The following is a 14,446-nucleotide window of genomic DNA, read 5'->3' as shown; positions in this document are numbered from 1 at the left end:
CTACCTGTCCCAGGAAAGGGGGAGACCCCTGCTTAGACATTGTGCCACCTTGTGAGAAGCAAGCCTGAAGGTAGAGGGCATGCGTGGATTGTTTCTTACTGATCCTCATAAGGGACAGGTGCCTGTTGCATTTTTATCCTGAAGGTGATCAGGCTAGTTGGTTGACAACCTCTGTAATGAAAGCAATCCCACTAAGGTGGACCTGCCCATGCAAAGGCTGAGTACTGCTAGCAGACTGCTATACCTAGCTAAAGAAGGAGCACCTTATCCTTCTGTATCCAGAAAGCAAGCTGGGTTTTGTCTGGGAGGACGAATGTTTTGTATTTGGTTACTGCTCAGAAACTGCTACTGTGCACAGCAGGAACTCCTCCTCTCATTAAATTGTAACTGGAAGGAAGCAAAGCACGAACATGCTTTGGAGGGGCAGGAAGTTAGAAGTCTTTAAATTCTTATTGGCTTACTTCTTTGTCTTCAGATTATTTTGGTGTCCACTGAGCCTACACTGCGAAGGAATAGGTCAGAGAATTCTGGCTTCTGAGACTCTCTTGACTGCAGTAAACGTTCAGGAAAGGCAGTATTTCTTCTTCGTTCCTCAATACTGAAGAGGCTGGTAGCATTGTTTCCTTTTTCTGGTTTGACCAGTAACAAATTACACTGGGCATGTGCAGTATCCTCTATTCTGCTTAGCGTGTGCAACAGCTCTGCTGTTGGAATCTTAACGTTCAGGCTTCCCCACTTCCTCTTAAAACCTGAGAATGACACTTCATTCTGAAGTGTCTGCTAGTCTTACATGTAAGACTGCTGTAAATCCACCGGGAGGGCGAAAAGCACTTTGTGTTTGAGAGCAGTGTTTTTTGAAAATGTTAATACATATTACAAAGGTGTCTCTCTTCCTTGCACTAGGCACCTTGACACAGGCTAGTTTCACTTTATTCCTGTATAATCCGTTCACTTTCCTGGCTTATGGAGGCTTTTTCCTCTCTTGCGGCAACGCAGTAGGGGACAAATTTCTCAGCTGCTCTGCAGAGACGGTTTCCCCAAGGTGGGCTAACGAGCTAACTCCCACAGAAGCCTCTGTTTCTAATGGGTACATCTGTGCCTTGTGCAAATGGGAACACTGAAGCACTCTCTTTAAATGGAAGCCTGGGATATCGTAGATGGCCGTGGTGACAGCAAGAGTTGTGATTCTTAGTGTCCATGTTGTTCTCCTAGCCCAACAAAGTAGCAGCGTGTTGTGTGCTTAAATCTCCTGCATATAAACTACTTGGACGTCTGCGCTGGACAGAAAGTACGCAGCGGTGAGACAGATGTTGTCACTCAACTATAGCTCAGAACCTTGGCAGATGTCCACTGAGCAAGCTCAAAAGTGACCTTCACCTCCTACCTCCAGTCCTCGAATTCATCTCCTTCCTGGTCCACTGGGCTGTCTTGCCAAGCATAATTTCTTCAGCTGGCTTTTGCTGCAACCCTATTATGTACAGATGCAGTAAGCCTAGACTACTTTAAAAATGTCTTCCCATTCTCCTCCTCTTCCACTCCCCAAAAATCTTCCTGTGAAACGGAGTTTGCCCAAAGCATATTTCCACCCCAAAATGCCAGGTACAGCTGAGGTGGGGAGCAGTTCGTCTCCAAAGGCCAATGCTCCTGAAAGCTGTTTCCATGTGAGAAGTGTGTGGTTACTGCAAAGCCAATGCCTGCTAGGAGGTCCCGTTTTGGAGAACAGAATGGAGCTTGTCTGACCCATAATAAATATGCGACTTGATCCAAAGTCCACTGAAGTCGAGGGGAAGACTCCCACTGACTTGCAAAACTGCTTCCTAAACCTAGCTGCCCTGCAGTTGGTGCGCCATATAGTGACATCTCGGTATAGAAGGAGCAGCCGTTTCATGACCGCGCCTCAAAGCTCAGAACAGTGCTCTGGCTACTGTTAGCAGTTGGGTGTTTTTATTTGGCATAAGTAGCTGCATTGGGCTGCCCATATCTGGACTAAGAGGCACTGAGTAACCTTCAAGGTGTACGTTGTGGTTCTACCCCCTTTAGGGAAGAGGTAGCAAAACTGTCATGTGACGGATCAGGACCTCGGTGTTCGGCAGCAGAAAGTGCACCAGCTATTATACTACTGTCCCTTTGATCTCTTAACTGTGGACGAAGACCCAGTGAAATGCTGTCTCCATTAACTCCATGGGAATCTTGCCATTGACTTGAACTGGGGCCATGTTTTCACCCCTTGGTGTAGTGCCTTTTTGCCCCTTTCTTCCATACCCATGAGTTCCAACAGAACCTGAGCAGAAGTTAATATGCATCTAGATCCTTTATCATTAAAACAGAGACACAACGAAAGGTGCAAACTTAAAATGCAAGGGGTAGGCCTAAAGCTAGCCCTGTCGTCCTGGAGGATCAGCAACCTTCCAAGTTTCAAACCAGGATTAGCGTTACTGTGTGCGTTCGTGCTGCTGAATGCCCATGTGGGCTTGAAAAGTTCTTGGCTTCTCAGCGTTAAGTATTTAATGCCTAAACAAAAACACGGTTCATCTGGTATCAAGCTTTTAGTCCACATTCCTCACTTTTGGAGGGCTGTAACGTTTATCTAACTCTGATAGAGGAATGTCTGGCTATTTTGAAACCTCTCTACAGCTCTCTGTAATGTCAGAGCCCCTACCTAAAAACAGACAGCTAGCATCGGTTTCTTTGGGTGTGGGGACGACCGGTGACTCTCCATCCTCATTCTCCTCATGCCCCCCAAAAATGCAGGATTTTTGGGTGTGCTTGTCCCCTGCCTTAAAACTGAAGATGGAACAAAACCAATATTTTAAGCTCTGGATGCTTGCTAGAAGTAGTAGCAGCTAGTAAGAGGTCCATCTCCTCTCGGTTTGGATCACCTTTCTTCGCCATGCTTTGTTGAAGAAGAATTCTCCACCATGCCAACTAGACGTGACACAGAAAGCGCAAGAGAGTTGGAAGTGTCCAGAGGCTCACTGCCTCATTGCTGCCTCATTGGCTGTGAAGCAAAGTAGGGAGGATTGAGAACTGTCACTTCTTTCACGTCTGTCGGTGTAACGGGAAGACAAGGTATTACGGGCGTTGGATGGCTATTCAGTCCGAGCCAGACGAGTTTTTGATGATTTTTAGTTAAACTCAAAGCTGAGACGGGGAAATGGAAGGAGGATGGCCCAGTGGTAGTGCACAAGCCTAAGACTTGGGTTCAAATCCCTGCTCTGCCATGGGTTTCTTATGTAACCTTGGGCAAATCACTTAAGCCTGGTCTGCACCTAACACTTAGGTTGCCCTAGCTACATAGCTTAGGGCTGTGAAGAATTTCCTGCCCTGTGTGACGTGCCCACTGGTGCCTCTTCCTTCCTGACCCCTGTGGCCTGCTTGACGCACGGCTCTGCTGAGCACCCCCTGGCCTTCCCCCAAACGGATGCTGCTGCGTGTCTCCCTGGAGCCTTGCGCTCCCCTGCCCCATCGTGCGCCCGTGCTGGCTGGGGCTCTCCTGAGGTGGGTCGCCCGCTTATTTCTCCGCTCCTGGTGCGGCTGGGTTCTCCTGAGGGCTGCACTCTGCCCCGAGGGGTGATCTCTGAAGCAGCCCTGCTTCTTGCCAGCACGGCCCTCTTGCCCCAGCTGCGCTGACCTCCGACGGGAGGGCTCACGGGGAAAGAGAGCATGGCCAGGAAGGAGAAGATCAGCTCCTGCCAGTGCTTGGGCGGCTCATGCTTCAGGAGCAAGAGGAGAGGAGCACAGGGAACGGCCGGGCCAGACTGGCCTGGGGAATGCCTGTTCTCTGGCTGCTTCCCATTGTCAACACTTGGCCCCTCCTGCTCAAATTCTCCCCTCATTCACAGATCTCCTCTTCTTCCCCCTCCCCGCCCCCCCCATCCCGATCAGTTTAACCCTGCCCCTGTGGGAGGGTTGCCACCTTTGAAGAACAAAACCAGGGGCATGATCCCGAGTCCCTAAAGCCAGGCAGCTGGTAGTGTATACTGAGGCCTGCGAGGTGCAGGTCAGCTCACGATGGTCCCTTCTGGCCTTTAAAATCTGAGATTTCCCAGGACAGTGGCCTCAGAAAAGGGGCGAGCCTGGTGGCAGCCCTATCCTGCAGACCGCTCTGTGGCCTGCTTCTCCCCCCCACCCCCTCCATTACCTATCTGGGCCCAAGCCTACTTTTTCATGGGGGGGGGCGGGGGAAGAAAGCTCCTCCCCCATACACTGATCTGGGCTGGGACTCCCTGGGGTAGGCCGTCTTCTGGACTGGCTGGGGCAGCTTTTGAGGGCCTTGGTGGGTTGCAGAACCTGTTCCCAGATCAACAATCGCTTTCTTGTTCCTCCCACTCCCAGCCTCGCTGCTGGGCGGAGGGGGAAGGGCGGGGTCCCTGCTTTCTGCTCCCCCGTCTTCTCTTCTCCAGTTCCTGCTGGGCTGCGGGGTCTCCAGAATTTCTTTTTAACCCTTCCCCGAAGCTATTGGCCTGCAGTCCCTCGCCTTTTACAAGGCTTCTGGGCTGTGACATAATTTTGCTGCGATTTAACACTTGGATCCCGAGCTGTTTGCTGCAATGCTCCTATATAAAGAAACCATCTCAAATTCTTTTCCAGCAAGACTAGTGGTGTTATTCTAAATGCTTAGAGAAAACACTGAGTTTGATAAAACTAGATAAACAAAATATCAAGCCAAAAACCCTTTGGTCTGTCTGCTGAAGCTTAAGGTCAGATTCAGCTTTGCTTGCCAGATGTGTTCGATGCTTGTGCTTGCGGAATGGAATGAATGCAGACAAAGTTCAACAAGTCAACTCTTTATCTGGATGTGTGTTTGGTGGGGGCGCAGCACTGTACCAGCAAAGCGAAGCAATAAACAGGGCCTCATGTAGTCCGTGGTGCTTCTTGTGGCATTAACCCTGCTTGAGTCAGCAGTGTGACTTGAACCCAGGACCTAAAACAGAAGGACCCAATGCAATTAATTGGAAGCTGTCTGAGACCCCACTATTTTAATGGGGAACAGCTGCTGTGTGGATGAACAAGAGCCATATTTCCCCTGGTGGTGGTGACATGCACTCCAGCATCTAGTCCTCCCGGTTGTACTGAACTTGTGAAATGTGAATAGAGTCTAAACCTGTGTGGTGATGCAAGATATGAACTGCCCCATGTCTTAATGGTTCTGAAATATAAAGTGACAGGCTGAGGTTTGTTCGCACTGGGGAGCTGAGTGAAATAGCTATTCCAGAATAAGAGTGTCTGCATGGGGAGGAGTTATATGAAATGGTGCAGGACTTTAGATCTAGATTTATGCAGAATACAAGAGGCCTTGGCAATAACTGGTTATCTTAATTTGTCTAAACTAGAGTCCAAACCACTTAAAGATCTATAAACTATGATTTCATCCACCTAAACCAGTGGTTCTCAACCTTTCCAGACTACTATATTCCTTTCAGGAGGCTGATTTGTCTTGCATACCCCACGTTTCACCTAATTTAAAAACTACTTGCTTACAAAATCAGACATAAAAATACAAAAGTGTCACAGCCACTATTACTGGAAAAATTGCTGACTTTCTCATTTTTACCATGTAATTATAAAAATAAACAGACTGGAATATAAATACTCTACTTGCATTTCAGAGTATAGTATATAGAGCAGTGTAAACAAGTCATTGTCTGTATGAAATTTTAGTTTGTTCTGACTTTGCTAGTGCTTTTTCTGTAGCCTGTTGTAAAATTAGGCAACTATCTAGATGAGTTGATGTATCCCCTGGAGGACCTCTGCGTACCCCCAGGTTACACGTACCCCCGGTTGAGAACCACTGCCCTAAACTAACCGTAGATCTCGGTCACAACAGCATTATACAACTTGTTGCCGTACTACAGAAACTGCGGACTGGGGAGGTGATGCCACTTCAGAAGATGAATCTTGAGAAATGGCATTTTTTCACAACTACGTAGTTCTCCTCCATCTATGCTATGTCTGAAGATTCTTGCACCAATAATTACTGGAGCTGATAACATTTCTGTGAACTTCCAGCACTCTGGAAATCCAGACTATATCTGCAAATGGCCCACGCGCTGTGGCCTCATCATTCACTGTGTGCAGACTAGCTAAAGATGCTGATTTCCTGAAGGTTTCTAAATGGTTCGGCTGTGTTAGAATCCCAGAGCTGGAGCATGGAACTAAAACTAACCTAGACTGGGTGTGTCTGAAATTCATTCAGCTCTAGTCTCTTAAATGTCACTTTATAAAGTTGTGGTCTGTGAGGTTTTAACTAGGTCTGCAGTTCTCTAACTTCATTGCACTGCATCCCTCTTCTGACAACAAAAATGACTACATGACCTCAGGAGGGGGCACCGAAGCCTGAGCCCACCCGAGCCCCACCACTCTGGGCAAGGCGGGGGGAGCTAAAGCTCAAGCCCTGCCACCCTGGGGTGGGGGGACCAAAGCTGAAGCCCAAAGGCATCAGCCTCAAGAAGGGGGCTGGTAACCTGAGCTGAAGGTTACCCTCGGGCCTCGGCTTTGGCCCCAGCAAGTCTAACACCAGCCCTGGCAACCCCATTAAAACAGAGTCCCGACCCACTTTGGGGTCCCAACCCACAGTTTGAGAACCCCTGAACTAGGTAAATATGTTAGTAAGAGAGACAACGATGACTTTATTACTCTTTGGGCTAGAAGATAATAGATACGGTGGCTGACTAGTCTCGTGAACCAGTTTAGCTGGATGTTGAGAACTGCGTGTGCCATCAGTCTTCCTCGTTACTAATTTTGCAGTACAACTTGAAGCAATTTTTCTTTTTAATTAAAAAAAATCTCTTTGTTAAACCCATGCAAAAGGCTGCTGCGTGGATCCTGATTTAATTTAAGACAGACTTATTTTGGTTTAGCTTAAGTCTGTTTAGGAACAGTTTCAGCTAGTGTAATGAGAGGCTCTTAAACCAAAACAAGTGTGTCTGCACAGGGACTTGCACCAGTTCAACTAAATCCATATAAATATGAATGTGAGAACCCCCTGGTGTCCAGCTGTGGATAATTCAATGATTTATGTGAGTCTCTCACTTTTCCCTCTCTAGTTCCTACAGATGCTGATGGCCCCCTCTACCTCCCATACAAGACCCTGGTTTCCACCATTAGCAGCATGGTTTTCAGCGAGGGAGAGGCTCAGCAGCTCATTGAGATCCTGACGGATAAAGCAGGCGTTCAGGACACCTGGCATACGGTACTGTAACTCTAGTTACAAAAAGCTCAATCACTAATTTCCATATAACGAAGGGAGAACCAACGCTAACCACATGGTGTCGTTCGTCTCCACCTTAATTGTGTGTGCATGTTAAATTCAGATGCATGTAGAACGCCACCAGAAGATGGAGGGGGCCACATCCACTCCGGTGTAAGGAATGGAGCTGTGGTGACTTACACACATTGAGGGTCTGGCCCCAGCTCTTCAGATATAACGTACTTGTCTTGCCTGAGCGTAAATCAGTTTTGCAGAACTCTCCCTTTCTTTAACATGTCCTTAAAGTCAGAAGAGAGCGTGTTTCTCAGCAGCGGCTATAGTTGGCTGCTCAAAGCACCCATCTGTTCCATAAACGTAATAAGGGAAGCTCTGACTTCCAGGATTATATAGTGCCAAGGCCTGATTGTTATGCCTTGGGCGTCAGAAGCCTTGTGAGGACTCCTGCATTGGCGCACATACCTCACGGGACTGAGACGACAGGATTTTGTTCCTTGGCATGCTGTGGCACCAAACTGTCCTCGTAGTTAGAACTACTAATCTCTCTAGACCCTGCTTCTCCAGCGAGAGCGAACCCCAGCATTGCCTGCAGAGATTAAAGGAAAACTCCATCGGTTTGAGGTCAGCAGGGGGAGAGTGCTGAGTGAGGGGAGGCAGTGCAGCTTAGTGGACAGGACACTGGACTGGGATTCAGAAGTCCTGGAGACTGTTCCCAGCTCTACAGGGCAAGTCACTTCCCCTGTCTGTGTCCTCATCTCCAAAATGGGGATAATGCTATTGATCTCCTTTGTCAAGTGCCTTGAGATCTACTGGTGCAAAGGGCTACATCAGCGCTAGGTTTTATTAACGCTTGCCTTGGTGCCAGCAATTCTAAAGTCCTTCCGTGGTGCATCCCCTTAAAATCCAGCATGTGCGGAGGGCTGTCTAGGTCTCTTCTTATCTGCTGGTGACGTCAGCAGAGTTCTGCGAGCCGAGGGTCTGGCTGTGTAGTTTTGTTGTTGCGTGACTTTTCGGTGTGGCTGTCCAAATGACTAGCCTTCTGGAAGGTGGGGACATGCTGTGTTATCATACTAGCTTCCAGTCCCATGCCAGGCGCTCAATTTGTTGTCCTCTGCAGTGGGAAATGCCCTTCCCCCGTGTGACGAGATTAAGCTAGGGTTGGCTAGAAACCACCTTCTGCATGCTCTCTCCACCCAAGTGTTTGCATTCTTACTGAGTTTGCTTCCTCGCTGTTGCACTTGGCAGTTTAGGCACAAGTTTCTCTAATCTTTCCTATCCTGATGGAAGAAGAGATTACGAGGTGGATTGCACAAATAACATGTGGTCTCTTCACAGGCGACTCAGAAGGGGGACCCGGTTACCACTCTGAAACGTCAGTTGGAAGAGAAAGAAAAGCAACTTGCTACTGAACAAGAGGATGCATCTGCTGCCAGAAACAAACTGAGGGAGCTCACTAAGGTGAGGACTGCATGGTCTCCTGCATTCCCTGCAGCCTGGACCGCTCACGTTGGCTTCAGCCTGGAAGAAGGAGAAAGTGTCTATTTGACATGCTCCCCTGCTGCCAGTGTTTCTCCGTGGGCTCTCAAATCTGTCTGGCATGTAAAATTCTTCAGAGAGCTCATTTCTGGTGTGACGCTGATTCTATACAAGGCACGTTTATGATCTGAAGTGTGGTAGCACCTAGGGATCTCATTGGGCTGGGTGCTGTACAAACAGAGACGAAAAAGACAGTCCCTGTCCAAAAGAGCTCATCATGGAAGTCTGTCACACTCACAGAACTGTGGCTATCCAGAAAAACGCCTTCTGCAAAATTCCAACAAACTTTGTTTTCTTTGTTTGGGGGAGAATTCTGCACAGCTCAGTGGATCCGAGGCAACTTCGTGCATGTTCAGTGTAAAACTACTGAGCACGGCCTTGCTATCCTTCGCTGGAAGGAGGATGCTTTTTAAATCCAAATGAATTGAATTCGTGTGGTTACACTGTACTGTTTCTGAGCTAGTGTGGAAGCCTCCCTCCAAAATCCAGCCGAGATCTGAAAGTCTAGTGCTGACTTCTAATGCAAATATTTTCTAAGGCTGTGCAGTCAATGGGGACCAGAACGGGTCAAAATCAGTCACCTCTCTTAGGCTCCCAAAATCGCTATGTAATAGCAAGGTGGGTTATTGGCTGTAACTGGGAGAAGGGTGGAAAAAACCAAACTCTTCTATATCCACTCTAATCATGGAGATTCTTCTCCTCTCCTTGCAAATAGTGAACATGAACATTTCGGTGCAGTGTCTTCACTGGGGCCAGGGCTGGGTATCCCTCTGACGACACGCTAGCGCCTCCACCATCTTGCACTCTGGAACCAAACTTCAACTCCTCCTGCTCTAATTAAAGCTGAAAGCCAAGAAGCAAGCCCTTACATCTCCTCTTCAGGCTAAGCCATGGGTCTGGACCTGATTTAATAAGTGGTGTGTGTGAGACTCCCGAATCTACATTGAGCAACAATTCTTCCCTCTCTTGTTGTCCTTCATTAGCCAACCACCCTGCAAATATTCTCGAATCCCGTCCTAGCTGGTGTCACAAAATCTGCTTGTGACCCGTGTGAGTTAATGGAGCAGAATAATGCAATGGGACAGCGAAACAACAAAAGAACAGTGGTGCTGCCTTCTGATGTGGCTTTCCCGCTTGGACACGTGTATGTAATAGAAAGGTTATTGATCTGGAGAAACTCTAGGATCTTACTCCTCTCTCTTAGCTGGCCTAATGTGGAGCAATAGTGGCTACAGCACTCAAACCAAAATTCAGAAACAAACATAAGGTTTTGTTGGAGTTGAGTAATACAGATCAACGGTGCTGGCTAATACTGGGTCAACATGGAATTGGATGGATGACCTTTGGCTATAACATTGCTGAACACTTAAATGTTTTAGATTGTAAGATGTCTTTTTTTTAAAGAAAAGTTGCTGAGAATTAAAAGCGTCTCCTCTTCTTGAAGGAGCTTGCAGCTGAGAAGGCCAAGATGGTCGCTGTTGAAACCAAGTTGAAAGAGCAGCTGTTGGCACGTGAACAAGAGATTACTGCCGTGCAAGCTCGCATGCAGGCTAGTTACCAGGATCATGTGAATGAAACCCAGCAGTTGCAAGGAAAGGTAGGAGACGCGTTTATGCTTCAAAACACAGGCTCTCCTACTAGACTTAATCTGCAGTCTGGCAGCACTGGGAGCAGAGATTGGTTTGCAGGGCTTAGTTTCCTTGGAGATATAAGGTAAACTTCATTCAAAACCCCAAAGGGACCCCGACTGCACCTGCTTTGGCATGGCTGAAGCTGTGGCCACATTGTACCCCAGGTTTAGTGTGAGTGGCATTAACATCTGAATATTTCCCACAGCTGTACTTCTAAGGAAATACCACTGAAGTCCCTGCTTGGGTTTTAGGATTAACAGAGTTTAAGGCCAGAATGGACCAAAGTAACTGTATAAACCCTTCTGAAGCTGGAGAAAGTGGCATCCCATTTCCCCTCCCCTCTCCTCTCCCTCCAAAAATACCTTTCCAAACTAACTAACTTGGGGTAGGGTTAGGGGAGACGGAGAGGTGAAAGGCTCTCACAGGAACTGCCTAAGATTTAGCTCTTGTCACAGATTTTCCCCCTGCTCAGTGGTTTCTCGGTGTGGGCGGGAATGTCCTCCCCCTTTCTCACATGCTTTATTTTGGGCTCTGCGTTTGGTTATAACCAATACAGTAAAAGATGTAATAAAAAGGGAAGACGCTTTAAGAGGGCAAGGTGTTTGGGGGCAGAAGGGCACGTCTGTAGAAAGCCAGGCTTTTGCTACCGTGTACAAGTGGGACAAGAAAAACATGGTTTCGGTGTGTGACTTTTTAAAGAAAGGAAAACTGTTGCCGTAGTCTTGGGCCCAGCATGCCATGGGAGGCGTCCCCGTGTACTGACGTCCTTGCTCTTCCAGATTCGGACTCTTCAGGAACAGCTTGAGAACGGCCCCAGCACCCAGCTGGCTCGCTTGCAGCAGGAGAACTCGATCCTGCGGGATGCTCTGAACCAAGCCACGAGCCAGACGGAGAGCAAGTAAGAAAATGTGTTTTGGTGAATACACGGATGTGAGCTGCAAGACATGGGTCATGCAGGGTAGCTTTACTACACTGTCTTCCTCCCTTCCAAAAATCCAACCCTCCCACCACCCCAGGGCACATCTAGTGCCCGTGAAAGTAGGGCATGCTCCAAGCTTCCCCATCTTTCTGCCGGTTAGAGCTGGTGGCAAGCTTTCTGTTGAATCATCTGTCTTTTTGAAATCAGGTTTTGTTTTGCATGACTCAGCATTCTTGAGGAAAGTGTCTGCTTTTTCTTGGGGGCGTGGGGAGTGTTAAATCAGTGTTTTCAGCTGGAAAAGCACATGGTCACTGTGCCCCTATTCATGCACAGCCTTCCCTTGGTAGGAAGTAAAATTGACACTCCGGGCGATGTAGTCTGATTGTGGAGCATGGCCCAGAGGACAGTGTGAGCATGAGGTACCCAAACTACAACTCCCAGGAGGCACCAGGGCAGCATTTTCTTTTTTTTTTTTTAAAATTAAACCCCGTCAGTCTTCTGTGGGTGGGAACCCACTTTCCACCCAACATTATTACCGATGCATTGCAAAATGCTTGCCTTCCCACACCCCATCATGCCAATTCTGGAGCAGACTGCTCATTCTCGCTGAATTAGGGTGCAGTTCAGTTGTGATGTAAATGATCAAACTCCTCCGTCTGACCTAACCAGGGCTTGAATTGAGCCCAACTCCAGAACACTCGGCACTCAAATATCATTTTCTGAAGTAACATTCAAAATTCAGTTTAGCTGCCATCTGTGAAGACTGACACACTCCTGGCTCATGCGTTGTGATGGGGCTCTTTGTCTTTGAGGGTTTCAATTCGGTGATTGAACTTGGCTCATTTTTCTAGCTTTACAGTTTCATAGAGTTCCAGTCCAGAAGGGCCCACTAGATTGGCAAACCATAGGTGTCTTGTTTAGTGCAGGTATATTGTACTGTTCGGTTTCACTCTTTGCTCTGCAGTGTCTATCTAACCTAGATCTAACCTACCCTAGTTAATTATCTACCCTGATTTAAAATAACATTGCATATGTGATTGATGGAAAATCTTGTACTTCCTAATTGGGTTTAAAAAAACTCCTAATTTTTTTTGGCTGTAGAATAAGAGGAAAGGAAGAGTAACAATAGAGAAACAAGAACTAGCCAGTGCATACTAAACAAGCTTCTCTTTAAAATAGGAGATCGTTGACTATTTAGTTATATAAAAGCTTTAAAGTAATTGACTCAACTCCAAATGCTTAGAGCACTTCCTTTTTATGTTCTGAAGATAAGTCCTCAGATTTGTACATCCTAAGAATGAAACTCCATCTTTTGAAAAGGGGATTATTAACTTCATTGTGACTTTTCTTGCTGAAGAGGTTCTCTTCCATGAAGGAAATTACACATTTGGGGAAGCAGGAAAAGAATAAGGAAAAGGACGTGTCTCTAAATATTTGCATCTGAAGGAATGCAGTAAAAATATGTTTCAAGTGTACAGGGGCACTGGAACAGTTTATATAGTGGAGGTGCTGAGAGCCATTGAACCAAAGTGTAAACCCTGCATACAATGGAAAACACTTCACGCCAGGGGGTGTGGCTGCACCCCTAGTTCCAGCACCTATGCAAGTGTAGGATTGAGGCTGATGAGATAACTCCAGTCCCACTGAGCTGGAATAGTATGAGTCTATACAGAAATGTAACTGATTTGTCTATCTGTCCAGGCAAAATGCAGAACTAGCCAAGCTGCGGCAGGAATGCAGTAAACTAATGAAAGAGCTGTCTGAAAAATCGGAGACGCTTCATCAGGAGGAACAACAGAAAAAGAACCTGGAGATAAAGGCCGCTGCGTATGAAAAACAAATCAGCCAGCTCCAGGTCAGCACTGTGCCAACAAACCACTGTTTTGTTTTTCTTCTAGTCATGTGGCTTTCTTCTCTGAAGTAGCTACCTTTATTGTAGCTGTTGCTTACACAGAGGAAGGGTGGTCTTGTGGTTAGGCATTGCACTGGGACTCTGGAGATCTGGCTGTTTGACCTTGAGCAAGTCATGTAAAGCTCCGTGCCTCAGTTTCCCTTCTGTAAAATGGGGATAAAACGTAGGGGAAAGATGGCATTGTCTGTTTCGAACCAAAGCTGTTTCTTGCTGTCTGTGCAGCATGCGGCACCGCAGGGTCCTAATTAAGTTGTGGAGCAGTGGGTGCTATTCCAGTTAGAGCTGGTTGAGAGTTTTTGGATGAAATGTCTGTCAGTCAAAATACTGATTAGCCAAAATGGAAGCTTTGCGGGAAAGGGTGTTGGGTTCAATGATTTTTTTCCACTGAGGTTGCGGGGAGAGGTGGTCCAAACGTTGTTCCGTTTCAACCTTTTAGAAATGAAATATTTCTGGTTCAAAACAGCGGGTTTGAAATGTTAAGCTAATTGGTTTAAAAAAAAATTGGCCCAAAGCAAAACAAAATACTTCTACGAAATGATGATTTTGGATTTTCAACTCACGAAAATTGGTGACTTTTTTTTTTTCCTGGTCACAGTTCTGGACAGAAACATATTTTCCCTACAGCAGGCTTGTGCGGGATGGGGAACAATTTCTTGCCCAGCTGTAATTGCTAAACGAGTAGCTAATAACGTGGAATATTTAGACTAAGGTTTGGTAAAGGTTTCTTGATATAGAAGAGTATCGTCTTGGGCCTATTTCTTGCTGAAAAATCAACCTCTTCACATCCCTTTCCCTCACCCCCATGTTAGCCTGTACACCATAGACTTACAAGTTGGGCATATTGCATCACTGACAGAAGCTCAAAGGGTGGTAAGAAGCATGAGATATGGGGGGCGGGAGGGAGAGAATCTCCATTTAAAAACAAATTCCTCAGGACACCAAAAATCCAGTTGATGATAAACCTAGGGTTGATCTGATCAGCCTGAACACCACATAGCCAGGTCTCTTTCTACTCTGATGGAAACTGGTGGTCAGTAAACTGGCCATTGGCTGCCTTCACCCCTGCAGCTTCTTCCCTGTCCCAGAGGGCGTCGGCTGCACCAGAAAGACAAGCCTAGCCTGACATGAGGTCAAACAAACTAAAAGCACTATTAGTGTAATGGGGGTTTAACACTGAGTGCTGCTGAAGATACCTGACACTGGTCAGAAGTTGTCTGGCACATTAGTGCTGCCCTCACGTA

The 14,446-nt window shown here is 47.0% G+C and overlaps 1 protein-coding gene across 8 annotated transcripts in view; it reads left to right on the top strand.

Annotated features, from left to right (window-relative positions):
- RRBP1 (ribosome binding protein 1) overlaps positions 1-14,446 on the top strand; it is a 56,205-nt gene that overhangs the window by 17,334 nt on the left and 24,425 nt on the right. For all 8 annotated transcript variants that reach the window (XM_043544095.1, XM_037896199.2, XM_043544092.1 and 5 more), the window contains 5 exons: positions 7,047-7,192; positions 8,543-8,665; positions 10,188-10,340; positions 11,154-11,272; positions 12,995-13,148. In XM_043544095.1, the coding sequence (XP_043400030.1) occupies positions 7,047-7,192; positions 8,543-8,665; positions 10,188-10,340; positions 11,154-11,272; positions 12,995-13,148 (695 nt within the window). The remainder of the gene's footprint in view (positions 1-7,046; positions 7,193-8,542; positions 8,666-10,187; positions 10,341-11,153; positions 11,273-12,994; positions 13,149-14,446) is intronic.

Source organism: Chelonia mydas, chromosome 3 (assembly GCF_015237465.2).
Source record: "Chelonia mydas isolate rCheMyd1 chromosome 3, rCheMyd1.pri.v2, whole genome shotgun sequence".
NCBI lineage: Eukaryota > Metazoa > Chordata > Testudines > Cheloniidae > Chelonia > Chelonia mydas.
This window is presented reverse-complemented; position numbering and strand designations above follow the sequence as displayed.